Below are 27,895 nucleotides of genomic sequence, written 5' to 3'. Positions count from 1 at the left end.
CAGTCCTTTGCAGTCTCTAAATGCCTCCTCCCTGTTATAAGCTATTTCTAGCACAGGAATTTTCATAGCAGCTTTATAGTAAGTTTTAGGTACAGATTCATGAAATAATAGTCAATTTTTTCTAGTGATTTCCTCAAATCTTGAATGTCAGACTCTATCGTGACTCTAATTCAAGTTTTTCACAGAGCCAAATAGGATGTGAAAACTTTTGGGTTTTTCCCTCAAAACCTTTGTGTTGGATTTCAGATGCCTTTCCTCTGAGATTTTCAGGTTATATGGCATGATCTGGATTTTAGCTGCTGTTATGGGTCTGAGCTAATAGATTTTACTGCAGAACTTTCTGGCTTTTTACCAGCAGTTAACATAACTGCTTCTGTTTCTCACTTCTTCATCTGAAAGCGTATGACTCCGGAATGTTCTTGAAGTAACCAAGTTGGCCTGCAAAACCATTTCTAAGACCTAAAACTTGCAACCATTGCCACCAGTCTTAGAATTCTAGCTGCATTTTTATCCCTTCCACCATTATGTTTTCATGTGAAAAGAATACACGGTATCTGTCTGTTCTGCCAAATGAAAGTCATTTACTTACCTAACTCAGTAAATTACTACGATGTGAAATGTTTTCAGAACCATGTAAGGGTGTATTTGTTCTATTAATTCAGTTCTATTGCTAATTGACAAAGAAATAGAAGTTATTGACCCATGTATATTCAGCGCATCTCATAGAAACATTTCGGAAGAAGATTGTGTCAGTGAAAGTCTAATAATAGTCCTTCAGGACAGCTTTCACAGCTGGGTGAGTGCAGCTCTTGGGACTCAGGTTTTACCATGTGCTTTTCTTACCTCCTATTTTCTATGCTTTAAAACTCCATATTAAGGAGTAACAGCACTTCAAATCTTCTTCAGCTATAGCTAAAAGCGCAAAATATTCTGGTTTTAAATTTTCTCCACTCTTATTCTTGATGTCTTCTTGACTGGAGGACTCCGTTCTCCACTTTGTATAGGAGTAAGTGGAAATAGGTGTCATTTGTTAAGGGGAAAAGGTGTTTGATAACACCAATAACTGAATAAAGAAGCCAAAGCTGGACCAAATGGGTCTAAAAATGCAAGGTGAAGTTCCACTTGTGCCTGTACAGAGGAAGGTGTTTTCTGAAGAAGTGGCTAGGACAGCCTGCCAAACGCATGGCTGGAATGGCAAGCCATTACTTCAGCAGTGCTGCAACCATTGCAGCCTGGAACTGGGAGATCGTAGCATAGATTTAAAAAGACTTTATTCTCCCACTCTTTCTGACAGCCAGTAGGAGGCACGTCAGGCTTTCAGGCGTTGAAGTCGGGTTTCTGAGAGCCTCCGGGCTCCTTGCAAGGTAAAGGTAGGTTAAGTCGACAGAGGCAGGTTGCGGGAATCTCTTTGATACGGGCGATTCCTTGTTTTTCACAAAGCAGACGGAATTGGTATGCATAGATTACAAAACTAAAAGAATTCATTTTAATATACCTAAGTTTTTTTAATCCTCTTTTTACATTGCACTACTTTATATTTATCACAGAATGTCCGTTTCTATTATATCACATTAAAATTATCATAGAGTTTTTATGTAAATAGTAAAGCTTTGTATGCAAGAAGCAAAGACTTATGTATATGTGCACTGGCTATTCCATATCCCTCCAAGTACAGCGAGTTCTTCAATACCACTTATTTTTATATGTTACTCATTTTAGTGTTAGCTTTGAAACACACACAAAAAGTACCAGTGTAGTGAAACAAACTGGAAGATTTTATGAGTTTCAGCATTGTGCAAGGTACAGGCAGAGATGCAGAAACACCTAGTGAAAGCACTGTATTAAAAGCCAAATACATTTTATGGAAAAGTTCTCAAATGTACCACTAACCAGCATGACAAGGAAGCCACCTTGTTAATAATTCTATCAGCCAGCATACTATGCATGTTTCCAGTTATATATATAATTTTGGATTTCATATCATGCATGCTACATCATGACATGACTTTTTTCTTATCTTTATTGTATGCCTAAAGAGTATATCTCCCAGTGTATTTGTGTAAAGCCCTCAAAATCATTTACAACAGATATACTTTCCCAGCTGAAAGAACTATCCATAATGCTTCAGGAGTGTTTTATTGGTGTCTCTTTTGCCATATAGCACGAGTCATTCAATCTTGTGCCCTTGAAAAAGCTGATCATGTTGTCTAAATAGCATCTCAGCTCTAGTCTGAATGGAAAATAGTGTTGCTAGTGCTTGCAAATTTAACATAAAGGTAGAAATTTTGCAAGCATCACCTGCAGTTGCATGGAAGGTTTGCACTCTTGCAGTCTTTGCGAAGCAGAATGAAAGATGTCACAGACCCTGCGCAGCAGCTTAATGGAAAGTGAAATAAAATACTGTGCTCCTTTTTTCTTTACTGCTGACTGCTGCTAAGATTTCTGTGAGTTAGCTCTGCTTAATGCACACACAGGCTTTCTACCTGGGACAGTGATTACCGTTCACCTATTTTGGAGACAAAATAATGACAATATCTTGTCAATTTTCTCATTGAGCTGTTTTGATAATAGACCCTCAGAATCTGCTTTATCTCAATGACATCTTGTACACCGCTACTGTTTTGCTTTTCATCTGCTTGACTGCGTGAAACAAAGATGGTTTATAACTGCAGCTATTTTTGGTTTAAAAAAAAAAAAAAAAAAAAAAAAAGAATTCTGGCCCCTATCAAGCAAATAGCAAAGCTTTGATTTTAATTTGATAAATAATTGCATTTAGGTTCAGGAACTAGGACGTCATGTTTTTACAACAGCCTGGCCCAAACAGAAGTGCTGTGTGTTGCTACTAGAGCATAGTGCCTTAGTAGAGCTAAAAGTTAAACACAAATATCCCAGCATTAGGGCCACACTGCTGTCTCACAAATGTGTATATCCTGTGGGTGCTGCCCTTTGTCTGGTGTTGCTATAGGCATTGATCTACACAGAAGTAGAAACAGTTCCTCCCACCAGTTACTGTTGCTGCTGAAGTGAAAATGATGTATGCCAGTTCTAAAGATGTGGTGATCTATGTGAGGATGAAATGAAATTTGCACAGAAAAAAAAAAAAACCAACAGTGCAGCACACTGAACCACTTGGAATGGCACAGTAAAAGACAATGTAATGGAGAGTAAATCTAGATGTTCTAATGACCCTATTGTATTGACAAATTTATTATTTATATAAAGGGGCAATCCTTTTAAGAAACAGTTACAGGAGACATTATGTCATATATAGGAGATTTTGCCTCTGTAAAGACTGCATATGATGTTCCTTCTGTATGTCTCAAAAGAGCAGAATTTCATTTGAAAAGATCGCCATTCCAGAAACCAAAAATCATTTCAGACATGTTGGCAAATGGCTTTCTCAAAGCACTGATCATGAGCTGTTGAGGCTTTCTTCTCTGAGTAGTCTTGATAGAAATTAAAAGAATTACCTAACTACTGGAATTATGATAGCTACTATAAAATAATTTGAAACTTAATTCCTGTACCTTCATTCTCTGCACTAGAGAATGAATTTTTTAGCTATCCTGTTGTGTCTCTGTACAGGGGCTGTTTCCAAAGAGCTGATCTTGTCTGGGTCCGATAGCAACAGCTGAAGGGGTGAGGGACAAAGCTGCCTTCCAGCGGATGTAATGGCCCGTGCTTTGGCCACGGAGAGGGAGAATTCAAAAGTTAGAGGACAGGTCACAATAGTACAGATATATCTTTCTTTTTAAAAACATTGGGCTTTGGACCAGTCTCATGGTTTGGAGGCTCTCCTTTTTAAATGTTAGGTAAGGGTTAGAAATGTTGGTGTAGAGTACCCCAGTATGGGAGGTAAGATCACGTTTCTCTCGTGCCACTGCATTACGACTGGGCTGCTAGCATACACCAAGTGTTTGTATTTCCAAAGAGTGTTTTGTTTCTTCCCAAGGCTTTATCATTATTAGCTTTTTCAGTTAGAATTGTTTGTGAGCAGGAAGCAAAACTGAGTCTAGCATATGTGGGCACAATTCCTCGGTACGGGGTGTGCCTCTTTAGAAGTCTGACAACTTTGATCCTGTCTTTAGGCTCCGCAAGCAGATAGAGTCAGAACGTGGCTTTTCCTGGAGAATGTGTGCTTGGGTTAGGTACTTCAAACTCAGAACTAGTCTGAAACTTTCCAGACGTAATCCAGAGCTGAATGTTAAGACATGACATATTTTTCACTTATATGTTATCTTAAAAACATTGTATCAGATACTATTTCAGAAGCATAGAATCCCTTGTTTAGCAGATTTATTTCATTATTTCATTATCATGTCATACATATTTAAATTCAATCACTTTTTGCTTTTTACCTTATTAATTACATTTTTCTATTGAAACAGTTTGATTACCCTCTTCAGTGGCCTGTCTTAAGAAACCTTTGCTTACATGTGAATATTTTGAATTAAGGATAAATGAAATTCCTTTTTGCTGTCAAAACCAAATTGTGAAAATGCGTTGCATGGCTTTGAAAATCAGTACACTCTATTAGCAGACCTGTCAATATAAAAAGTGCATTCCATTTCCACCTCTTGCTCTAATAACCTTTTCTATGTTACTCAGAGGCAGTTCACATAATCAGAGTATATTGTCAGCTTACTGGAGTTGGGGAAGCATGAAATGAAAATCGCGTTAATATTGATCCAATTCTCTTACTTGCAAGTGTCCTTGATGTCCTTTCCACTGAGCAATAACTGTTGGTGTGATGTAGTTATTTTCCTCTCAGCTATTACTGTACTTCTGTAAAATGGCTGGAAAGACAGTTAGGAAAATTTTATTGCTCTTAATTATTTTTCTTGTGTATCATCTTTGCCTGTTTAAGTGATCCACAGCATCTCAGAGAATCTGGTTTCTTTCTGCAATTTATCAAACTACAGTGTACACCGCGAGGCTGCATTTCAAACTGACAGGGATTTGTAAAGGTCATCAGTCATGAAATATGAATCCATTCTTGTGTGTACAAGTTACAGTGGCAAACTACATCTTAATCCAAATATAAACATTTGACTGTTTTAAGTTCCCATTTGAAGGGCTGCTTTTGGTTCCAGTAAGGATGGAGACTGCCATTCAGGAGCCCGAAATGCCTCGTAACGTTGGCTGGACCGGGCAGATCTGACTCTGTCACCCGCTGGCTGGTCGTGGTCGGTGCTGAATCAGTGCAGGATCCTTTCTCATATCCTCAGAACACCTGAAATCTCAAATAACGTGTAATGATAATATGGACGACTTCTAAAAATTAATTTCATAACCACTCTGAATCTCAGTTTTCGCATCCGTAAATGAAAAAAACCCCAAGCGTCCAACATGGTAACTCCATCTTTATTTTTATATAGGACCTTTTATATTAATATACAACACTTTGACTTTAATCGCAAGTATTTACTGTTTAAAAAGCCCTCAACTTCACCTGAGAACCGTGTTCATTTTGGCCTTGCTCATATTCTCAGTCTCCTCATTGGCATAGTTTGCGTCAGTCTCATTTTTACAATGCAGAACATCTGAGAATTTTTAAGAGGAAAACACAGACAACAGTAAAGTATTTATTTACAAATGACTCGCATAAAGAAGATCATTTGGTCAGATATTAGGTATAAAAATTGGAGAAAAATGTGTGGAATGTCTATGATTAAATTTTCAGGTAATTATCTATTACAGAAAGCAAAAATGTGATTTGGTTTTGGTTTTGGTGGAAGTAATTTCCAATACAAATGTATGCAATTTTTAATTTCTATGCGATTTCCATAGTTTTTCTCCCTCATTTCTTCAAAGATCCTTAATAATGAAAATAAGATTTAGATTCCTCTGGCTTTTATTAAATCTATTAAAACCAGCCTTCCTTTAATAACAGTCACTTCTCCGATTCTCTGGGGAAACTAAATGATATGCCAGTCAAAGCTGCCCCTTCCAGAAACACATTGCGATTTCAATAACTCCAGCAGACACAGGTAGGGACGGTCCGTCGCGATATGCCAGCACGGCTCTGCCGCTCTGGAGCAGACCCAGGGCTGCGCCTTTCCCACGGAGGGCTGGCTCTGCGGCCGCGCGGAAAGATGTTCGGCTGGGCTGGAGTGGTCACCACGTCGGTGATTTAATCTTCCTGGGTTTTGCAGAGGTCAGTTTACAGACTCCCAAGCAGCTGCTCTCCATAATTGTGAGCGCTGCAAGGGTCCCGGTGCCTAATCAAGTTAGCGAAGATTAGCAATGAAAGCGGGGGGTTAAACTGTTAGAATATATAAAGCAGGAAGCTTATCTACAAAGAAGGTAGACCGTAGTGTTGCATTTTAATTCTGTGTGCACGTGAGCTTGGTTCTTCCTACAAAAGTTAGTTTGTACAATAAACAAAAAACCTCTCCCAAGAAAAAGCTTAGTTCTTTCAAGCTCTGTTGATAAATTATATTTTACGTGTGATATAATTTCATGGTTCACATCGTGACCTGTCAGGTAGCCTCGTGTGAGGAACTAATTCTGAAGTCCTTTATTTACTAAAATATTAAAGACTACCTTACACGATTAAAATTCGGCAGCAAAACCAGTGTTCTACAGAGCAGTACATAGCAGTGATCTGTAAAGAGGAAAAAGCAACTTTACCCTTAAAAGTTTCTGAGGAGAGCTAAGCTTCACAAAAATTGTACTTCAGCTGCTATAAAAGGGAGGTTTTAATTAAATGCAGCATTTTACTGTAAAGAGAACAGACTTTACTTATGTCAAAATGCTCCTTTAGAAGCCACATAAAACCGTAAAAGACAATATATGAAAAAGGTTTCTTAAAGAAAAGAAAAACACCATCCCATGAAGCAGATTTCCAGATGTTTGGAAACATTAGAATTTCCTGTCAGTATATTTAGGTAACATTAAAATGAGGTTAACTTTCCATTCTGCCATCTCTCTTCAAAGATCAAAGAGCACTCACTGCATAAATTGCCTTATCGGTAATTCGTTGAACTATGGAAACAACTTTATAAGAAGCAGTAGTCTCCTTTTCTTGGTTACAGTATTACCAAGCAAACTTTCCTTAAAATTAACCATATTTTTAACCTCATTTTGTACTAAAAATGGAGAGAAAAAATTCAAAACACTCTATTTGAATGTATAATGAATGCATAGAAGTAAAAAGAGAACTGGAAACTCTCATCCTGTGTTCAACTAAATCATAGTAATTAGTGTAATATCTAATAAAATAAGTGTACTTAAACATGAATGTAATCAACAATATGTTATGTTTGTACTGCTAATTTTAAAATTCTATTTAGGGACAGTTTTTGTGGGTCTGGACACTTACAGTGTCTTTGAAATTTAGGTTGCATCCCTAGAACCTGTTGTGCCCTACAGAACCCAACAGGGACTTTATTAATTGAAAATAGAGAGGCAAAAATTCAGATGTTACAATAACAATACCCTGCTCCCTCCCCCCAGTTGTTTAAATATTGCCTGTATTAAATACTTCTGGAGGCTGTAGCTGCAAAATAACATGAAATTCTCCTGTTCTTGGGAAATTATTAGCATTTTGTGGGGCTTTGGTATGGGGCTTTTTTGTCTGCTTAGTAATTTCTGTTTAAGGAAGAGTAATGCTACTGGAAGAGAGATTAGTAAATTCTTGGCAATACTATACAATTTTACTGTGCAGTTTATATAATCTTTCAGACATATAAACCACACACCTTTTCATGGAAGTTGGGGGTTGTAGAGGAGTGGTGGTTGGTTTCTTTAATTTCTTCTAAAGATGAGCTCTTTTCAGTTACCCTGAAGCTACTGTAGGAAGCCAGTTTTTAACATGCACATTCAAAAAAATTGTCAAGATGGAAACAGGTGTAACAAAAGAGAGAGGTGTTTTTTTTAATAGCTTATCTAGGCTTATACATACATTCTCTTGAAATATCTTTAAGACAGAGCCTTCAATTTTCAAGAAATTAAGGCGCCAACTTCAGCTGGACTTCAGTGCCAGCTGCATGACTTATTTCCTTTAACTTCTTTGCAAAATGTAGTTTTAAGAAATATTTAGCTGCTTATTGCAAGGCTTCTTTCCAAATCCCAGTCTAGAAAAATATGCCTTCAGAAGGACCTTGATAAGGACAAGAACTGATAGCATCTGCCAGTTCCAGTTCTGTGTACCCCAATGTCAAAACGTTGCTTTCTTGAAATTGTATCTAGTTTAATTTTATTTTTTTCCTATTTTAATGGATTTGAAACATTTTCTAATTAGACTTAGGAACTGACATTAATACAATTCCGTACTGTGTCTTTAAAATACAAACTCCTTGTGTCCTAAAAAGGGTTTTAAATGAAATATCTGGAAGTGGATTTCATTTCATAGTAATTTTGCTGGGGCTTTGGAAAAAATAATTTCAGTTTTGATTTTTTTCAAACCTGCTGAAATATCAAGTATTCATTTATTCGACTCTCCTTTTTATATCTTGTTAACAATACTAGACATAGTTTTATGTCATATAATTTTTTATTCAGTTTGTTGTCTAGTTTTAAAGAGACAAGTTGTTTTTCTTCTTACTCTTATTTGGAGAGGTTCTCTTATTTTAAAACCTTTTTGAAGTCATCTTGAAATATAAAAATAGAACATCTGTGACAGATCTGTTTTGAACATATTTCACGTTTCAGGATCCAAGGAGATCTGGTGGTCTGTGGTATTCGCTTGTTAATTTCTTGATGAATGGGTAGAAAGGCCACGAAGTGCACTCAGTACAGCACGTCTTCCGAAGATAGATGATCTCAAATAAATTCTATTCCCAATCAGTTTTTGATTTGTTAGGTGTTAAACCATTTCTTTGTAAGGACAGTGTTTACAAGCCTTGTAATGAGACAGCCCTGTGAGACCTTACTCTTCTTGCTGTAATTTTGATAAATGGAACTCTAATTCATAAAGGATATAGTGATTGAAGGGCAACTCTGGGTCTCGTACACTTTCATTTAGATAAATGTTTGGTACAGTACAGCAAAACTGAGGTGCACTCAGCAAAGTGATAAATTTAAACAACAGCCAAACCAGAGCTTTTTTCCATCAAGACAAAGAAGCGCCACTTACTATGTTTCTTTTAGATAAATGTGTGTTTAATATTATAAACCAGAATGGATTTTAGAAACATTCATCTTGTTGCTAAGCTCCAAATTTGCCAAACTAATTTAATGCCTTCTACTCTACCACGTTTCTTACATTGGTATCTGGCAATATTTCTGTAATCTGGTAACTGGAACCCTCATCACAAGGGATTTAAAATAATACAATAAATTTCAGGTTCTTCTGATGCATTTTAAGTGTTAGTAATAATTGGGGGCTTGGAACTTTTTTATTACAACTTTAAAAATATATCTTCATGCATAAATAATTTTAAAGGACTGCCACTAATCTAATCAGTTACTACAGAAATGGTTGACTCTATGATTACTCCAGATTGGTACTTTTGAAGTAATTCATTTGAAGATTATCACATTTTATAAAGCCAGAAACTTTTGTAACACTAGAACTACCAAAAAGGAAGAGAAGAGTATTTTCACGCTTCCTTCCTCCACCATGTTAGCTCAGCTCAGGCCCAGTCTCCTTTAGTGTCAAATGCTTCACAGCAGGAGCTATTACTTGTGTCAAATGATGCTAAACTCCCTTGCAGTAAACACAAGTGCAACAGGATCCTGATCCAGCAATTAAATACTCAGGACAGTTCTGATGTGATAAAACTTAAGGTCTGTTACAGCACATTACTCCTTTGCATTTTTCCAAACTCCTACAATTCTTCCTCCTTTTTGTGAATTGGGGGGGGGGGGGGGGGGAGAAAACAAAAAAAACAACACAAAAAAACCCCAACACAAACCAAACAAAAAACCAAAAGCTTGGACAAAATACTGAAAACTTTTCCAACCATTAGTTACTTGATTCAATTTTAAATTGGGTGAAAAATTACAGTTAGTCGTAATAAGTAGTAACCTATGCAAGTGAGGTAATGGTCACAGCCTAATAACTGAACACAGCACAACACAGTGTTTTGGTATGTATCGCTGTTGGTATTGTCTTAATTGCTGTCAGTATCAGTATGGTCCTAATAGAGAGAACAACAAACAGAAAAACTAGAGATGCTGTCCTTAATTTTGGGCATGGTGAAAAAAATGGGGTTTTGCTTAATTGTTTGTCTTTACCTGCTCTGGAGTTTCAGAAATAGCAATTGGGATATTAGCGATAGTATCCAAAAGGTTAATATTAGACAATGTAAAACATGAGGTTGTCTCAGCCTGTGGTGGAGTCTGATATCAAGTGGCATGCAAAGAGTGATCTTCAAACAGAGTAAATAAATACACTCACAGAAAAATACATCTCCAGCATTTTTACTTCCATGGTGTGACTCTCCTGTGCACAAACTAATTAAAAGACTCATATAAGAGTAGGAGATAAAACCATAACACCTTGCCTACGGTTTGTAATAACAAAACTGCCTAACACATCAGTTCCATACTCTGCATCTATCTTCACTAACCTATCAGCTTACTATATTCCTCTTAATTGTCCTATATTAATATGAGGCCATGAGTCTTACTGGCCTTTACCTCATCATCTTACATCTGCCATAATAGTATTCATCATGTTTAAGTTAGAATCATAGATTCCTAGAATGGTTTGGGTTGGAAGGGACCTTAAAGATGACCTAGCTCCAACCCCCTGCCATGGGCAGGGACACCTTCCACTAGACCAGGTTGCTCAGTTCAGGCATTGTGGAAGACAAAATCCGCATGTGCCTGGTTTTTCTCAGATTTTACCCATCGTTCTGTAGTTTAGTAGGAAGCAAATTTCCAAATTATCAAACAGAAAGGAGAGATTACATTTGGGTTGTATTTCTTGGTTGGCAGAACTGGAGATGGCCAGATCTTGTATGGTCCAAGGTGAGGATGCAGGGTTTTCCGTTTAGGAAAAAAACAGAAGCTTTCTTGTCTAACGCTACTGTGAGTATGTAGTACTGAAAATAAAGCTAATGACCTCTCCCCAGCTAAGAAAAAAACACTGTGTGGATATCACAACAATAACATGAAAGCTATTTATATTATGAAAGCTACTTACGATTCTATCATTTGACCACACTATGATTAATTTTTTACATCATGTGAATAAACTCTGGCAAGCGCTGGTAGGACCTTCCCAGGACGTAAGATAGTATATCTTCTGCCATAAGGAGCTGGCAGTCCGGATAGAAGTCATCAGCTGTAGGCCAGAAGAAGGGGTAAGACTTGCCTGTGAAGGCATTCGAGGTGATTGGCACATGTCCACGCACTGACATTTTTATTGTGCTCCTTAAAAACACACACACAGATGCACAGCAAAGTTCCCTCACTGCGCTTGTCTTTTTTCGGTCTTTTCTGAATCTCGGCATAGCCTGCCTTGTTGTTACCGTATATTGAGATAACCAACCTCCTGCTTCACCATCCCGTCCCTCCTATCTCTAAGACGAAAATCATGACAGATTTTTAATTCCTGCAAGCAGCTCCTTTATTTAGAGTAGGTGGTTTGAGCTCTCAGGGGTCAGTCAGAGTCAGGACACCAGCAACCCAAGAGAAACTCCTGCTGAATTTCTTGCAGGTGCAAAACTAATGGAACAACATTGAACATAAAGTAAATAGCAATTATTAAAAGCAGGAGAGTCTTTGTGAAACAGTTTGAATTTTATTCAAGATATATTTTGAAAGACAGAATAAGGCTGCATATTTTGTAAACTTTGATAAAGTTTTGGAAAATGTTCCTTCCGTTTTTTTGATTAACATGATTTACACTGTATTTTGTTACTACTTGACTGTTTTTGTTTTGTATTTAAAATACTATTAGGTTAACTTCGCAACATTTGTAACTTTTTTAGGTACTGAAGAGGATGTAGTGAAGTCAAAGAAAACTTTCCGAAGTCAAGCTGTGGTAAATCAGAATGCAGAAACAGAGCTTATGCTGGAAGGAGATGACGATGCTGTTAGCCTGCTCCAAGAGAAAGAGATTGACAACCTGGCAGGTAATTATACTTTTCATTGCAACTAAGATATGAGCCGAAAGGCTCTTTTAAACTTGTTAGTTCTTAACCTTTGTGGTTAGTGTCTTCATATTGACAGCTAAGCATACAATTACAGTACAAACAGATTCTCTGTGTTCTAGATTTAATATGATGTCCTACTTCCACGAACTAGGGGAACGATTACAAAGCACGTGCCCATCGCACAACCTTTCGGCAGGGATGTGAGAAACACCAGTACCTCAAGGGCTTTTATTACTGCCTGCGAGGCGTTGGAAATTCTGTAAAACTACTGTGGAACATTTCCTGTTGCTGTTGTTAAAATGGAAACGTGGCCTAATTCCACAACTCATGGTTTTGAGCGTCGGAGCACGGTTGTGCACGTTCCCGACCCGATCCTGAGCGCCACGTGGCTCGTGACGAGGGACCTGCGCTCCGGCTGGTACCCGCTCCTCTCAGGGATGGAGTTAGGGGGGGCCGCAGTTCCCTCAACCCATCCGTCACAGCCAGGGAAAAAGTTGCGTACGGGCTGGGAATGAGTCCTCTGGAAATATGTCCGTGAGAGAACCCCTCTGGTCCTTTCTCCCTGGGCGAAGGGATGCAGCCAGGTCTCAGTTTTATCCGTCTTCTAGCAGGTTCTGTTACAGCTCTGGCTTGAGGCAATGCTACCTCTCCTGGGGAAGTAGTCTGGGAAGAAAGGCATGTTGAAAGTTGAAAATGCACTTTCCTCTCAGGCGAGACAAAAATGTGAGAACTGTGAAATGCAGTATGAAATCTTTTAGGTTATTTACTTAGAAATAAGTTTATTAAACTGCACCGCTAAGGGGAAGTTTTGTAATGTCTCAGGATTTTTTCTGCATAATTTAATTTCTAAAATAGCTATCTTTGCTCCTGCACTTTCTTCCGATGCCATAGTCAAAATCTGTAGCAAAGATAAGATTGTAAATGGATGGTAAAAAAAAAACAAAACAAGGCAAAACAAAAAATAAACAATCAAATTAAAAAAGAAAAAAATGCCTACATGGAAGTTAGTTGGTCTCATACTTTGAAACTAGAGCAGAGCAGAGGAGGGAGGTAAATGCTTTTATTTGGGAGCAACCTTCAGTATGTGATTATCACAGTTAATACGTCAGCCTGCTTGCTTTCTAAACCCGCAGCTAACCGTTGCTGAGACACTGTTGTCTTAAGTCAATAAAATAGTGCGTCAAGCAGGACCATTAGTGGGATAATTTGATCAATGTCCCTTTCTCCTGTAGAAGGAAAACTCAGTACCACTTTGGCTAAGTTCTTATAGCTAAGAACAGTGCTTCCAACTAAATATGCATACGGTGCAATATGCATTTACATTGAAATATTGATTAGAACTGCAAAGTGGACATGAAAAATTCTTGCCCAGTCTGGGAAATCTCATAGTCAGCTGTGAAGTTCTCATATATGCCCCAACACTGCCATTGTGTTCAAACACACCAATGCAGTACAATCCCTATAGCTGCATCCCTCTGCAAAAACCTGGCATTTCAATGTGTCCTTAAGTATTAATGTGCCATGTACCCTTTTACTAGAGATGACTACAGGCAGGACATCCCCTGCTCCTTCAGGGCATGGCACAGTAATTCTAGTCCTTTGTTTTTACAGTTTGAAGAAGTTGGGAGATATTGTCAATATTAGAAAAACAGAAATTACAGAAGTTGAAACAAATTAACTTCTCAAATATTGGCAGGATGTGTGTCCTAACGCTGTCAGAAATTATCTTTTGTGTTCCCTATCAACACTAACAGGGCGAGCAAGGCGCCTCTGAGTGTGGTGAGGTAATATGACAATGGTGCTGTATGTGTACCAAAAACTGTGAACTTCTCAAAAAGAACCCACATTCCACTACCTCATTTTTACTATTAGATTAACTGCAGCCTTTGCTACTCGAGTCTTGCTCGGTTTTGGAGCTGAAAGGATTTTGGAAGTTAATGGTTACACACGGTATCATATGTGTCTTCTGTAAATTTTACCCATCGGTGAAAAAACCCTGAATCCCTCCGTACCCTCTGGTTCGCTGCATGATTTTGCATATAATGATGTCACTACTTTCCACAGTTTTGAGTATATACAATATGACTCTGAAACTTGAGTCCAATAACTGAAATCAAGAAAAGCAGTAGGCAAGGAATCACAGCATCATTTATAGCTAGTTACTGTTCAGAGTGGAATGACACATAGGAATTTCTATATTCAGATATGCCTTCAATTTAACTTTAAAGCTTAATTCAATTTAAACCTGGTTTACAATGATTTGGATTGCCTCAGTAAGGGATAGGAATTAAACAAAATCGTTATAAACCAGGTTTAAATTGATTTAAGATTCTCCGCATTTAACTAAAACAAGTTAACATTGTGTATTCCATGAAACTAAGGCACCTTTTAAAAAGATGAGAACTTAGATTTTAGAAAACTTTTAACTAAGAGAATATAAATATTACAGTATTTTGATTTGTGAAGTTAAACTGGAAAAAAAAAAAGAAAGTTTGAAACAGATTGGGACTGTTCTTACAAAGTTATCTGTACATACCTTTTGTTCCAGAGACTCTTTATAGTTTTTCATCAACCATGTGGCACAAATCAATGTAAAGTTCACTTTGATAAATTACATATGGGATGGAGAATTTTTAAATAATTATAGTCTGAGTATTTTTATTGTATAATCCTAGTATTCCATATGTTGCAATGGCAGTTGGTCAGATTTCATTATATTAAGTAGCATTTTAATAAAATATTAAAATCAGATTCCATGTTATTATGGTCTTAGAATTATGACTTCTAAGTTTGCATCAAGATTTTTAACTAAAGCAGTATTTTAACTGTCTTACAGTATGAGTTATCAAAAGATGTTCTTGTTTTAGCATTTACATGTTAAAATATTTTACATTTTTCTGTTTCAGTTTTAGCTCCTTTTCTTCCCAGACTGTTCACTTCAAGAGGCAAGTGACATCTCTGTTAGAACTAATGATTGAGATAGCCCAGTCAATTTTAACAGTTTTCTAATATATTGTGAATCTGTGGGTAATACAATCAAATCCACTGTAGTGAGTTGATATTACTAACACTTCTACTTTTCCTTTTCTATTTTCTAATACTGTAATAGGGCTTTTAAATACTTACCTTTTCTCTTAAGAGCCTGAGAATACAAATTTGCTAACAGTTTGTCTTCTGCTTAGTAGGTGATTTTTTTCAAAATGAAAAAATATGTGGATGTATTCTAATATCGTAAGCTGGCATTCTCAAAAGGAAATATGTTTTAATATATAATTAATATTCTTTCCCCAAACTTTTTTTTTTAAGTGCTGATCTTGCACTAAAATAGGTCCTTAAAAAAAAAAAAAAAAAAGACAAAAAACAAAACCAGAATGAATGCTGAACTACTCAGGTTTTATGAATTTTACATTTTAGAAGTACATTCTCTTCTCTTCGTTGTGAAGTTGCAGTTGACTTGCTGAGAACTGTTTGTGTGCATCCGAGAGCAGAATTTAGCCTTAATGACATTTTTGAAAGATACGTGTTCTGTAACTGGAGCACATTTCATCTATTTTGTCATATGGCTGGTGGCAACAGCCAATAGGCCCCAGTCAGACAAAGTATCCTTGACAAAGTCTTTTGCTACTCTCTAAAGAGTAGTTTCTAGAAAGAAAAAGGGAAATAAAGATAGGAGGATATGAGGCTTTGGGTTATTTTAGGAAGACAAAAGGCTTTGGCAGGCATCTGTCTGGTTACTTGCATGGGCTCAATCAACTTAGAATCTGACTTCCTCGTAAGCCGTGGTGAATTACAGCCTCACAACAGGCTTGCAAAAATAAATACATATTATTCGCTCCACTATATGAGAAGATTGAGCAACTCATCCAATAAACCCAAGGGAAGCCCCTAACTGCCTTTAATGCATCTTAGTCTTAACGTATCTTAACCTTCGCCGCAGAATCTTCCCTTCTTCTTGGCCATCAGTCTGTAGGTGGAAGGAAACCCCCCACAATGCAGATGTGCCAGGAGGGTCTGAGTGGGACGCAGCATCACCGCACTGCCCTGACTTCCAGCAACTCTGAACCTCAGGGTAGGAATATTTCTAGAAAGCAGCATTACCACTGCTAAACAAGAGCCGGTCTTCCAGCCAAGCCAGCATGGGTAGCTCTTCCACATTGGCTTGAGGACTAAATGCGCTAAGCCCGCTGTCCAGACTTCTTGGTAGTGTGCTGAGTGTATTGACTTACTGCCCTGTGTTAAGGAACACACTAGGTCATGAGGATTTGACGGCTTGTAGTATTATTAATGAGATATAAGACCTTTCACTTCCAGGTCATCTGTTTGAAGTCCAGACAAGACTGGTGGTAACCAAACATTATCAACATCTGTTTTGTGGCCTATGCAAAATAAGCCTTTTGTCTTCTTTTAGACAAACTGACAGGAGACATCATGATTTTGAGCAATTTCCAATTGAAAAAATATTTGACGCTGTCATTAGAGGAAATTGGAATAGTGCCAAAAGTTCTACTACATAGAGTTACTGTTAAAATTGTATAGCAGTACCTAAAAAAAAAGTAAATCATTTAGCCCTTAGGGAAATTTTCTATTCCTGGTTCTAACAAAGGACTCATTTACATTTCTGAAATTATTTTGAAGCCCTGCATAGGGACAGATGCAGTAATAAAAACACTAACACACCAAGGAATGGCATCTAAAGCCACAAAAAGCTCACAAAACAAGTATTTGGGATGGAAAACTTAAATACAACCGATTCATCTTTATATATATATATAATATGTGTTTAATATTTATACATACACGTATTTAGTTGCAGTAACGTTTCTTATGGCCAAAATCTGACACTGCATTTTCTTTACAAGAGTTGACCAGCGTAGACAATCTCTGGTAAGCAAAGCTGTTTGTGACTTTTTCTTACCTATTCTTAAGGAGTAATGGAGGGCATATTTTCTTGTTTTTTCTTCTGTTGCCATCTCAAAATGATATTGAGGAATGTAGGATCATTTCTATTGTTTTTGTTAATGGAGTTAGACAAACAGTAGATTTTCTTAATGAAAGAAAAGAAAAATAACATGGGCCTCCACTGAGAAGGCAGATTTTCAAATTATTAGATTTTGCAGGCAAAAAACCCCATCATTTTGGGGGGGCCAACCAGAGAAAGTTTTGTTACCTTATCTGCTGTCAGAGTAATGGGATGGAAGAAAGGCCCAAATGGAACATTATAGTGTGTCCAGCAGCAACCACAGCCTACCCAGGAGGTTTTGGAGGAGAGGAGTCATCCTCATCCCTCGCTGCTCCTGGAGAGCAAAGCGTGGCGGTGGTTCCCAGGGTGGTCTCCCCATCCCTCTCCAGCCCTTCTCCTCCCTCCCCAGTGTCCTCTCCTGCGAGGCTGGCAGAGTCCTGCCGGCCATCGCGGCCTCTCCTCCTCCTCCTCCTCCTCCACACACCAGCGGCTCTGATGGGCTGTCATGGTCCGGGAGGGCAGAACCAGCAACCGGAGCAGAAGCCCAGGAAGGACTAGAACAAGCGTGCCGTGATGCTTCCTAATAATTCTCTCTCAGCCTCCAACAGCTTGCACCTCTGAGGCTTCCAGAGTCAGAGGTAGTAGTTAATTCTCGTTCTTTTTCACCCATTTTCTCTCTCTCTCCTCTCTCTTACACGCTCTTTCTCACACTCCAGTTTTCTCTCTCTCTGGAGGTGGCTGAGGTACCTTAAGCCTTCCCATGTTTTACGCTTTTCACTTTAAGAGAGGATGTATGTTTATGCATACACACAAATACATCAGTTAAATAACAAATATCAAAGTTTCATTAGAAAACACCAAAAAAGTCTTAATACTTCTCCTAGTTTTTCAAGCTTCTCAATGGAAACTATTCACTGAATTCAGCATGTGCCACCAAGTAGTTTTCTCCCCTCAAACTCCATTTTTCTTGCAAATTAGCATTTGAGATAGGAATTTCATGGGGGGGGAGGTGTTGCTTGCTTGGGGAAAGGACAGGAATGTGGAAGGAGAGTGATTCTTTTTCCCTTTTTATGGTAGACACGTAACCACATGAGACTTGTACTTCCAAACATGGAAATTTAATTCAGCCAGATTTCCATAGTTTCTGCTTATTATATATTCAGATTTTGATCCTCTAGTCTTAGTATAAAAAAGAAAAACATATTTGTATGACTTTAATTTAGAGTATAGATTCAGGCATAAACTGAAAACAGTTATACTTTTGATATGTAGTTGGCTTTCACATTGAAAACAAAAAAAAGCCCCGCAGTTTCTATAACATACTATTTTTAGACATCTCAGTGTTTATTCTAATCATTTTTTCCACATTACTATCCAAAATAGCTTAATATTTTATAAGGTGGTTGTCAGTCACATATGATAGTGCTCCTAAGCACAGCTTTGAAGAGCTCTTCACCTTGTACCTTATTACACCCCACTCTAAGTCTGAGCATCTTCAGCTTTTAAAGTGACAGCCGGATTTCCTGCTTTCCAAGCTTTAAAATTAAATCAATTCAAACTTTGTTGTTTTGTATTTATGAATGGCTCTGAGAATGCTTCATGTGCTCTCATGTCCACTCATACCAGTCTATTTATTTTTTTTTTTTTTCCATAACTTACAAAACTCTTTTTATTTGAAATTTCTAAGGCTTGGAAGTTAGACTACAGTGGATCCTACAACTACACGCTTGCCTAGGGCATAGATCTGTAGTTTCTCTCTTGTCCCAAGGTACCACACACACCCTGGATGGAACTGGTTAGCTTATCAAAGGTCAAGCTGATGAGCTACCTGATATATAGGAGAGAGACTGCAGAAAGACAGGCCTAGACATAAGGAGCCAGACTCCACCGTTCGGCACCTTATTTCATCTTCACTATGCAATTGGTTCCCATATAAAAATCCCTGTAATCTTCATAAGAACGGATAGGGACAGACCTACATAGATCAGCGGCAGAAATGTATCCAGAACTGTATTAACAGTACCTATGTTTAAACTAAGCACTTTCATTGACCTATGGACAGGATTTTTGCCTTTTTTTTTTTTTCCCCCCCACTGGTGTTATGGAAGCAAGCTAAAAAAATCAATCAAGAAGACAGACAGTTTGGTTAGTCTTGGTTTTGCTAGCCAGAAATTGTGCAAGAGGCAGCCTCATCCAGTGCATCTGGAGAGTCCTCACTGGTAGCCTGTTACACAAATGCTTTTAGCTTGGCTTTCTAAAGAAACAAGGTTTATGTGAGCATCCTCTGTCAGCCTCTATCTTTGTAACTTCTGAACCTGGAAGCCATTTTGAGTAAACTTTAACACAGGAGTAAGGATTTCAGAAGCAATAAAATTCCTGCAATGAAATCAGGTTGTTAAGGAAAAAAGCCTACATGGCAGAGCCTGACACATCGGTTCTGCTTTTATTAGGTACCAGAGAATCTTTGTGTCTTCAGAAGTTTCCCAAATGTGGGAAAGCAAAATATACAATCGACCAGTAGACACAGTTACACTAGAAAACGCTCCCTATTGGTTCTGGTGCTGTTTAGAGATAATTTTTTATTTTCAGAAAATGTTGAAGTTACAACTATTGCACCTTAGATGATTCTTCCAAATATACCTAGGAAGGTATATACTGATTCAACAACTTACTTCTTGCTTCCCCCACACATATAGGAGTAGCTAACCAAATAAGTGAACTTTAAAATATCACAAGCTATCTGACCATAACACTTCTTTTCACTATGGTCTCAGGACATAGAAGGCTTACAGTTTATCCTGAAGAGCTTTTCCAGAATGGAGACTAGAAGAACTGAAAGCTGAGGGCTCACATCTTTCATTTCTAATCAATTGAGCTCTATTGGCATGACAAGGTACACAGGCTGGGCTGTATAAGATACCTGTCAAGTCTGGTTCACTCAGACTGGCAACTGGGATTGGATCCCTCGTGTTCCTGACTCATTTCCAATGAGTTCCCGTTTCAGTGGTATACTGCTACAGCAGGATGCTCTCTTTGCTTTCTCCTTTCTTCTTCCAACATTAAGTATGCTTTTCTAAGGTGTGTTTTTTTCTGTTGCCTTTTGATTAAATAGACAGCTATAGTGACTGTCTCTGAGAGAAAAATTCTCACTTATACAGGCATGTTCAGCATCACTTAAGGTTTTCTAGGTTGAAAAAAGTACCTTAAGTTTTACCTGAAAATGAGGGGGAAGCTAGTGCAGATCATAGTGCATGAGTGTAGCACACTCACATCTGGATGCACTGTTTAACGATCAAGTTCTTAGTTTCTAAACCAGCTTAAATTACTCCGTCCTTCCAAGGTATAGCTTCAGGCAGAGCACACTGAATGAATCTAATTTCGAAGTGGGAAATGTATGCATTGCAGTAGTGAGGTCCCTATCCCAAACATTTAAGTTTCTGGCCAGCTGTAAATCATTAAGGGCAGTCTTGATTATTATTAATACCTGATCATCTGGCAGGTTGGTGCTTGAACACATCCTGGAAGAACACTAAACCTATGTAAGGCACTCAGAGCTCGAGCACAGTTCAGAGGTTCTCATGTGTGCCACAGAGCAAATCAGACTTTACCTGCAAAAGGGGGCAAAAGTCAATTTTCGGAGTTGCTTTAGGCTGTTAGGCACCCACCTAGTTGTTCCAGGGGACCTTCAGGGAGAAGATACCTAGTAAGATTGACTTTGGTACAGTACTGAGCCTGTCTTTGCATATTCTGTAACTGTTCCGTTAAGTGGTTGCTTTCTATCACACTATTTGAACGATATAAAAAGATACTTATTACAAGGAATATTGTGAAACATGCTTTCCCTCAGGAAGAAGTACTATTTTTCATTTTTCTTTCAGTGTGACTGGGAAGGTATGGAATTCAAATAATAATTTACCTGTGGAGGTGCATGTGTCACTTCATTCAAACATATGGAAAGTATGTATATGTTCAAGAGAAAATTACTTTTTTTTCTTAAGCAACACTAACTATTTTCACAATCTCAGCAAAAATATGTATTTCTTACTATTTTGTTCACAGTTGTAATAGGTAAGAGTATTTTTATTTACATTTTCTTTTTAATCAAACACATTTGTTTGCTGTTATGGCACCACTTAAGAGAATTGAGTTCCTGTAATTGTTTAGTTATTGTTGTTGAAAAAGACTATTGAAGTTGATCTTTGATGTTAGTAGTAGTGTTGCACACTTTATGGGGGAGAGGGGGAAAAAGTGGGGAAAATTTTGGATATCAGGGCCTATCCATACTGGCAATGACATTTAAACAAACAATAAAAATCAATCCCTCCCTCACAATATGAAACATATGATTGTGCAAGAGCAAAAAGCCAACAAAGTAGGCTTGGATATCTCTGAAAACCAGGGAAAGGAATTGGGGTTGTTACTCAGTGGCGGAGGAGAACGACAAGATTATAGTGACGTTTAGACTTAGATTCTGAGTTTTGCAATCAAGAAGTTGTGCAAATTATTCTCTTTATTGAAACTGTTGAAAGTGATATGTAAAGCGAGCTGTATATATACGTTCTTATAACAGCCTTGGCTTGAGTGAAGGAGTTACTCCCTGTATCTGCTATAGCGGAGAACAAATTGGGGGCAGCCATCCTCATGTAAGTTCGATATATTTACTGCAGAAGTCTTTTTAGAGCGTAGCTTGGATCGGATTTATGACGACCATAGGAACAAGAAAGACTAAATTCTGTGACTTGCTTTTTAGGAATCTTACATCGTTTACTTGTTATTTACATGGCAGTGCATGTATTATATTAATCATACTAATTGGTTGAAATATTCTTCTGACTACAGAGCGTTTCCCAGAGGCTTCTGGTGCCTATACCTGTTTCTGCTTGTACGCTGTGTGATTTGTATTACAAGAAACTGAAGGTTTTGTGTGTGTGAGTGTGTGTTACATATAAATTGTTGCAAGTATAAGGATTTGTAGTCATTTTAAATGCAAGTCAATGTCAGATACACTTGGCTTTAGAGTTATAAAGTGCTGAGGGAATTTCAGTTGTCTTATTTCAGGTACCTTGTGAGTGATTTTTAATAATTATTCTTAATATTTAAAATTCTTGTTTAAGTATCATATCAAATTACAAATTGTAGTTTATGCAAACTATTTTACATAGTAAATTTATTAGTTCCAGCTAATCTGTTTTGTATTTTCCATGTTAAATGGTAGATGAAAAAAAAGATTGATATGTTTATTCCTTTAAAACAGTGTCAGCTAAAAATTAAACATGACAATTTTCATGACTTGTTTTTCAGAATAATTACCAGTAGACTGTAAAATTAAATTGGTCTAGCCAATTGGATGTGTTTTCAAAGTATTTGTCCCAGCTAGTATTTTTTCATTTATAAGTAATCACCAAAATATTATTCTAAAAGTTAGACTTCTAAGGCTGCAGCAGGTAAATTGCTTGTTTTCATAATTCAGCATATAAAAGCATGTATCTTAGCCTGCTTAGGAGTAATTATGGCCGATCATCTTAGCAAATACACCTCCGGTGTAATATTCAGGCTCACAAATGTAACACATCTTTAGCTCTTACAGTTAAAAATGATAGTTTAGGAAAACGTTTGAAATAATAACGAGTTCAAAACACCCCTCCTTTGGCGCTTTCCTTCAGAGGTGTAATTTTACTGGCATTGCTTTAGCAGACAGCAAACTCTTTCACCTGATAGAACTTTTCACTCGCGTTGACTTTCTGTACTTGAGCTTGAAAAACACAAGAGCTCAGAGGCAAGAATTAACTACAAGGACCGAAGCCTCCGTCTCGCAAAAATTAGCGGAGGGGAGGAGAGAGATTACATTCTGCTTTTATTCACTGGGACCTTCTAATCCCCCAATCATTTACTTTTGGAAAGAAAATATTATTTTAAAAAGTATATGCGCGGTAGCGTTTGTTTTAGAAATGTAAATCACATGTGCCGACCGCAGGCGAAGCGGAAAACTCCCCAGCTGAACCGATTACAAGACCTGTGGAGTTGAAGTGACTCCTGCTCTGCTTTTTAAGGCCAGAACTTCTTTGTTAGGGCTCTGCCGCGGCGGCCGCTTCAGAGGCGCTGGGAGGCGGCGGCCAGGAGCCGGCCCCGGCCGAGGGATGCTCCGAGCCCCGCTCCGGCCGCCTGTCCCCCCGTGTGCGTCCCCAGGGCTGCTCGGTGAAGCGGAGCGGCCACAGGTTGGGCTTTTCCCCCCGGAGCTGGAAGGGCACTGCCCCCGGGGCCGCTCCCGAGGTCCGCGGGGAGCGGCCGGCAGCCGCCCCCGGTGCCGGGGGTCGCGGTCCCCCGGGCCGGCCGGTTCCAGCCGCGCCGGGAATGACTCTTTCCAGCCGTCCCCTGGAAAAGCGCAGCTCACCCTCAGCCCCGCCGAGGGCCGGGGCCAGGCTGGGAGCCGGAGCCCGTTCCTTTTTTTTTTTTCTTTTTTTTTTTCTTTTTTTTTTTTTTTGCCCGCACAGCGAATGAGCCCGGCCCGCGGGTGCCGGCTCAGGTGAGCCCGGCTTTTTGTTGCCGTAGGTTATCGGGTGGGTTTGGGGAGGAGACCCCGAGCTTCCCGGTAGCTCGGTGCCATATGGAAAATCTGCAGTGTTTTGATTATGCGCTATGTACACATTTTAATATCCGATCCTTAAAATCCAGAGACTATCCCAAAGGGGATTAAAACATAATCCTCTCTCTCTATAGCTGTAGTGGATTAATTTCGTATTCTCTCAGTGGCTGGCTTGCTCCCTGAAGGCTACAACAAAAAGACTCAGCGCTCTTTAAACATGCTATGGAATTGGAAGTTGTAATTGGAGATTTCCAAAGGACAAGTGTAAAAATGACACACTGCTAATGCCGAATATTTTTTCATCTTGTGCTTTCAGGAGGGGTGGAAAAAAAAAAACCTGCAAAGGTTTTTTTAACTTACTTTGAACGCACCCTCCCCCGAAATCCAGCAATTTGACCACTGTTTATTACGCTTTCTGCTTCTTTTTACCAAAAGAAAAAAGAAAAAGCCACCACCAACAAAAAAAACCGCAGGCAAACGTTTTCTCGTCTGGAGAGCACACTAACGCTCGTTCCTTGTCGCCTTTTAATACCTCTGACACGTTTACGTTGCAACAAATCTCGGGTGTCCTTCGAGCAGAACACCGGGCAGATGCCAAGGTACCGCTCTGGGGGCTCGGGAGGAGGAAGGCAGAAATCCCCGATTTCGCCCGCATCCAGTGACGGGCTCGGAAGGGAATGTCCCCTTCCCCTCCGCATCCCCCCCCGGCCTCTGCAGCTCTGCCCCCCCTCCAGTCCGCGGGTGCGTTGCGCTACGCGGAGCGCACGGATTGTCTTCTCCTGGGTGTCAGACGCTAGGTTTTGGCCTTTCGACCATTAAATAGCTGCGGCTTTTTTTTTTTTTATTTTAGCCGCATAACACCAGCGGGGGGGAAAAAAAAAAAAAAAGAGGTAATTGGATTAAACTGCCGGTCTTCCTTCTGGGATCCAGCAAAGCCCCCAAACGCCTCCTTAAAAATGATCGAATATCGGGGTCGTTGCCCGGACGCGGCTTCCGAAGGGGCTTCTCCTCCGGCACAAAGGCCGGGAGCCCATCACCGTGCGTCGGGGCGAGGGGAGGGCCGGGATGCTCCGCCCGGGAGGGCGAGTGTTTCGGCGGGGCAGGGAGCCGCCGGCTGCCCGGACACCCCCCCCCTTTCTGGAAACACAAAGCCCGGGGGTCTGGGCAATAGAAACCCAAATCCACTTGTAATCGTACAAGGGAATCGGGCGTAATGACTTGAGCGACCTCAGATGAAGATTGATGAGGCTTTAAAGCGGCGTTTCGGATCGATCGCCCTTGCCCTTCGGAGCCTGCAGCCGGGTTTCCCCGGCTCGGTTCAGCTCGGTTTGGCCCGGCTCGGCTCGGCTCGGCTCCTTTCTCGCCACGCAGGGAGGGAGAGAAGATGGAGGCGAGACAGGGAGAGCAGCAAAGCGAGCCCGGCGCATGTGATTCCGATCAGCTGACTAGGGTCAAGAGGCTACCCCGGTTTATTAGGAGATGGAAAACAATAAAATGAAAGAAAATAGAGTTTGTATCAATATTATCCAGCCTGCCACGCTGGGCCGCTGAAAGCTGTCACTGGAACCACGCGGTTTAGCCTCCCCTCGCGCACGCAGCGATCCGCGCCTTTCCTCTTTTATTTATTTTGCGGCGTAAGCGGCCTCAAGTTGGGCGTTAAGCGTAAAAGCGAAACACGACCAACCTCGACGGTTAGCTGTGCCGGTACGGGACTGATTTGGGCTAAGTTGGTGGCGAGGGCCAGTAGCCAAGCGCGCCCGCCATGCCGGGGAGCGAGGCGAGGTGCCAACTGGCGACCCAAGGCCTGGCCTCCGCCGTGCCAGGCCCAGCCTTCGTCCGGTGCTGCCTTCGGCACCGGAGGGACCGCCGTTGTTCGGGGACGATGGCAGCTGGAACCGTAGGCAGGCTCTCTCTCGGCCATCCGAGCCAGGTCTTCCTTCTGGTGGAGGAGAATTGAACGGCGTTAAACCTGACCCCCCCTAAAAAAACCTACCCCCTGGTCAGCCTTCAACCGAGGCCATCAGTTGGGCAGTGATGGGGCGTTGCGCCCAGTTTCTCAGGACTGAGGCTTTTATTATTTGTGTGGCAGATGCGTGTTCTTGCGTGAGTACGTGTGCGTTTGCATGTGCGTATACAAATCACCCTACAGGCTTTAGAGGTTCGATCCAGAAGAGTGTTTTACATTTAATCTTTTAATTTGAGCAAGCGAGCTTCCTAAACACCGACACTGCCAGATTTAGCAGAAGATTGCATTCGTACTGAGGACAGGGTGGTGAAAAAGCGATCCCCTGTTGTCTGTGGCATTAAAGCAGAAGTTTTTTTTCCCCCGAATTAAACCCTAACACTTTGTGCTGAGAAAGCTGCCTTTTATAATAGGTTTTCCCCGTCCCATCTTTTCAGTGCCCGTGCAAGCATCTCGTTAAGAAACGCATTTGAGGGCAATATTGTGACAGTAATTTTAGAAGGATTAAGTGACAGCAAGTTGAAATAAAAATGATCTTGCTGTAAACATATTTAACGATGCTAGCCTTTGTGCGCCTGGGGTATCGAAGCAGGTTAAAAAAAAAAAAAAACAACAAAAAAACCAAAAAAACAAAAAACCAAAACCAATCTTTCGCCAAACTTCGGAAGCTGGGGTCTGGAGCCAGAGCTAAAAGCGATGTCCCCGGGTTCCTCGGGGTCGGTGCCCGCCCGCCGGGACCCTTCGCTTCCAGGTCGGAGCTGCGCGTAACGACTCGCCGCTATCGCACATAAACGGCGATAGTGTTAACGAGGAGCAGAAGGGCATGAAAAGAGAGGGGACCTTGTAAGAGGCAGCTCTTTTTCACCCTAACCCCCTCCCAGTTTCGCCGCCGGCTGGTTTTCTCGGGCAGCCCCGCAGCCCGGCGGCTCGTTTCTGCCCCGGCCGCGGAGTTCAAAGCGCTGCCCGCGGGCAGGAGGGGGAAGGAACCCGCCGGTTCTCGGAGCGGAGCTGCTGGGGGGGCTCAGCCGGGCTCTGGCTCGGCGAAGGGAAGGGGAAGGGCCACCGGGATGGGCCGGCCGGGCTCCTCCGACCTGACGCCGCTGCCCTTTGCCTTGCAGGCCCGGTGGTCCTCAGCACGCCGGCACAGCTCATCGCCCCCGTGGTGGTGGCCAAGGGGACGCTCTCCATCACCACCACGGAGATCTACTTCGAGGTGGATGAGGATGACCCGGCCTTCAAGAAGATCGACCCCAAGGTGAGTGCGGCGGGCGGTCCCCGGGTCCCCGGTCCCGGGTCCCCGGTCCCGGGTCCCCGGTTCTCGGTCCCTGGTCCCCGGTCCCCGGTGCCGGTACACGTGTACCAGGGCCGCCCCCTCCCTCCCAACTCGGCTCCCGTCTGCCGCCTCTCGCTGCGTTTTATTAAAGAAAAAAAAAAAAGGCAAAAAAAAAAAAAGCGCGCAATGTATTAATGGTGTTAAATCCTCTATTACGGCGGCGGGCGCGTTTTCCAACAGCCTTTCGCTCGGTGCCTTTGTATGAACGCGGTCAGATTTAGGAGTTAAGCCAATTGCTCTGAAATCCCCGGAGGGAGCGGCGGTCCCAGCCCGCAGCCTGCCCGAGACGCCGCGGAGGGTTTTACCCCTTCCGAGGATACCGGAGAATCCCGTTATTTCGAGAACGTTAGTTTCCACAGAAGAAAATACGGCGCATTTAAGTAAACGCTGTTGAAATGCAAGTTATTGCTTATCTTCTGGGGGAAAGAAAGAAAAAAAAAAAAAGGGAAAACAGGCATGTACCCAAGACTTGATTCCTGGGAAAGCTCTGGCTGTTTTTTTTTCTGAAGTCATTTACTACTACCAATTCCCCAGCGCCGCCCCCGGCCCCCCTTTTCCCTCTCCCCCCCCGCAAACCTCCAGCCCGGCCGCGGCAGAGCAGGGGTGCGGGATTGGAGCGGAGCCTCCGCGCGGCTTTTCCTCCCCCGCGGGAAGGGAGCGGGGGCGGCCGCGGGGGGAGGAGGGGGCGCACGGGAGGGACGCGGGTTACGGGGCGCTCAAGTCGCCTGCATCGGCTTGGGGTGGGTTGTTTTTTTGTTGTTAGGCTTATCGCTGTTGCTTTATTTCTTTGTTCTTGCGCTGGGAAACGTTGGAAGAGAGAAAATAGGGGAGGTGCTTTTACAAAGACCTTGGGGGGGGGGGACCAGAAATATCATAAATGATTTCCAAGAAAATGCCAGCGATCTCGTCCTAATACGGTCGTAATAAGGTGGTTTCTTTTTGACAAATAATTTCTCAAAGTCGAAACTTTCTTCGCAGCGCTGGGAAAAAAAAAAAAAAAAAAAGG

At 40.9% G+C, this 27,895-nt stretch overlaps 1 protein-coding gene across 2 annotated transcripts in view; it reads left to right on the top strand.

Annotated features, from left to right (window-relative positions):
- Positions 1 to 27,895, top strand: part of NBEA (neurobeachin) — a 510,817-nt gene that overhangs the window by 324,624 nt on the left and 158,298 nt on the right. For both annotated transcript variants that reach the window (XM_075050577.1, XM_075050576.1), the window contains exons 40-41: positions 11,886 to 12,029; positions 26,675 to 26,811. In XM_075050577.1, coding sequence (XP_074906678.1) covers positions 11,886 to 12,029; positions 26,675 to 26,811 — 281 coding nt within the window. The remainder of the gene's footprint in view (positions 1 to 11,885; positions 12,030 to 26,674; positions 26,812 to 27,895) is intronic.

Source organism: Buteo buteo, chromosome 18 (genome assembly GCF_964188355.1).
Source record: "Buteo buteo chromosome 18, bButBut1.hap1.1, whole genome shotgun sequence".
Lineage (NCBI taxonomy): Eukaryota > Metazoa > Chordata > Aves > Accipitriformes > Accipitridae > Buteo > Buteo buteo.
Note: the sequence above shows the minus strand (reverse complement) of the source record. Positions and strands in the feature narration are given on the sequence as shown.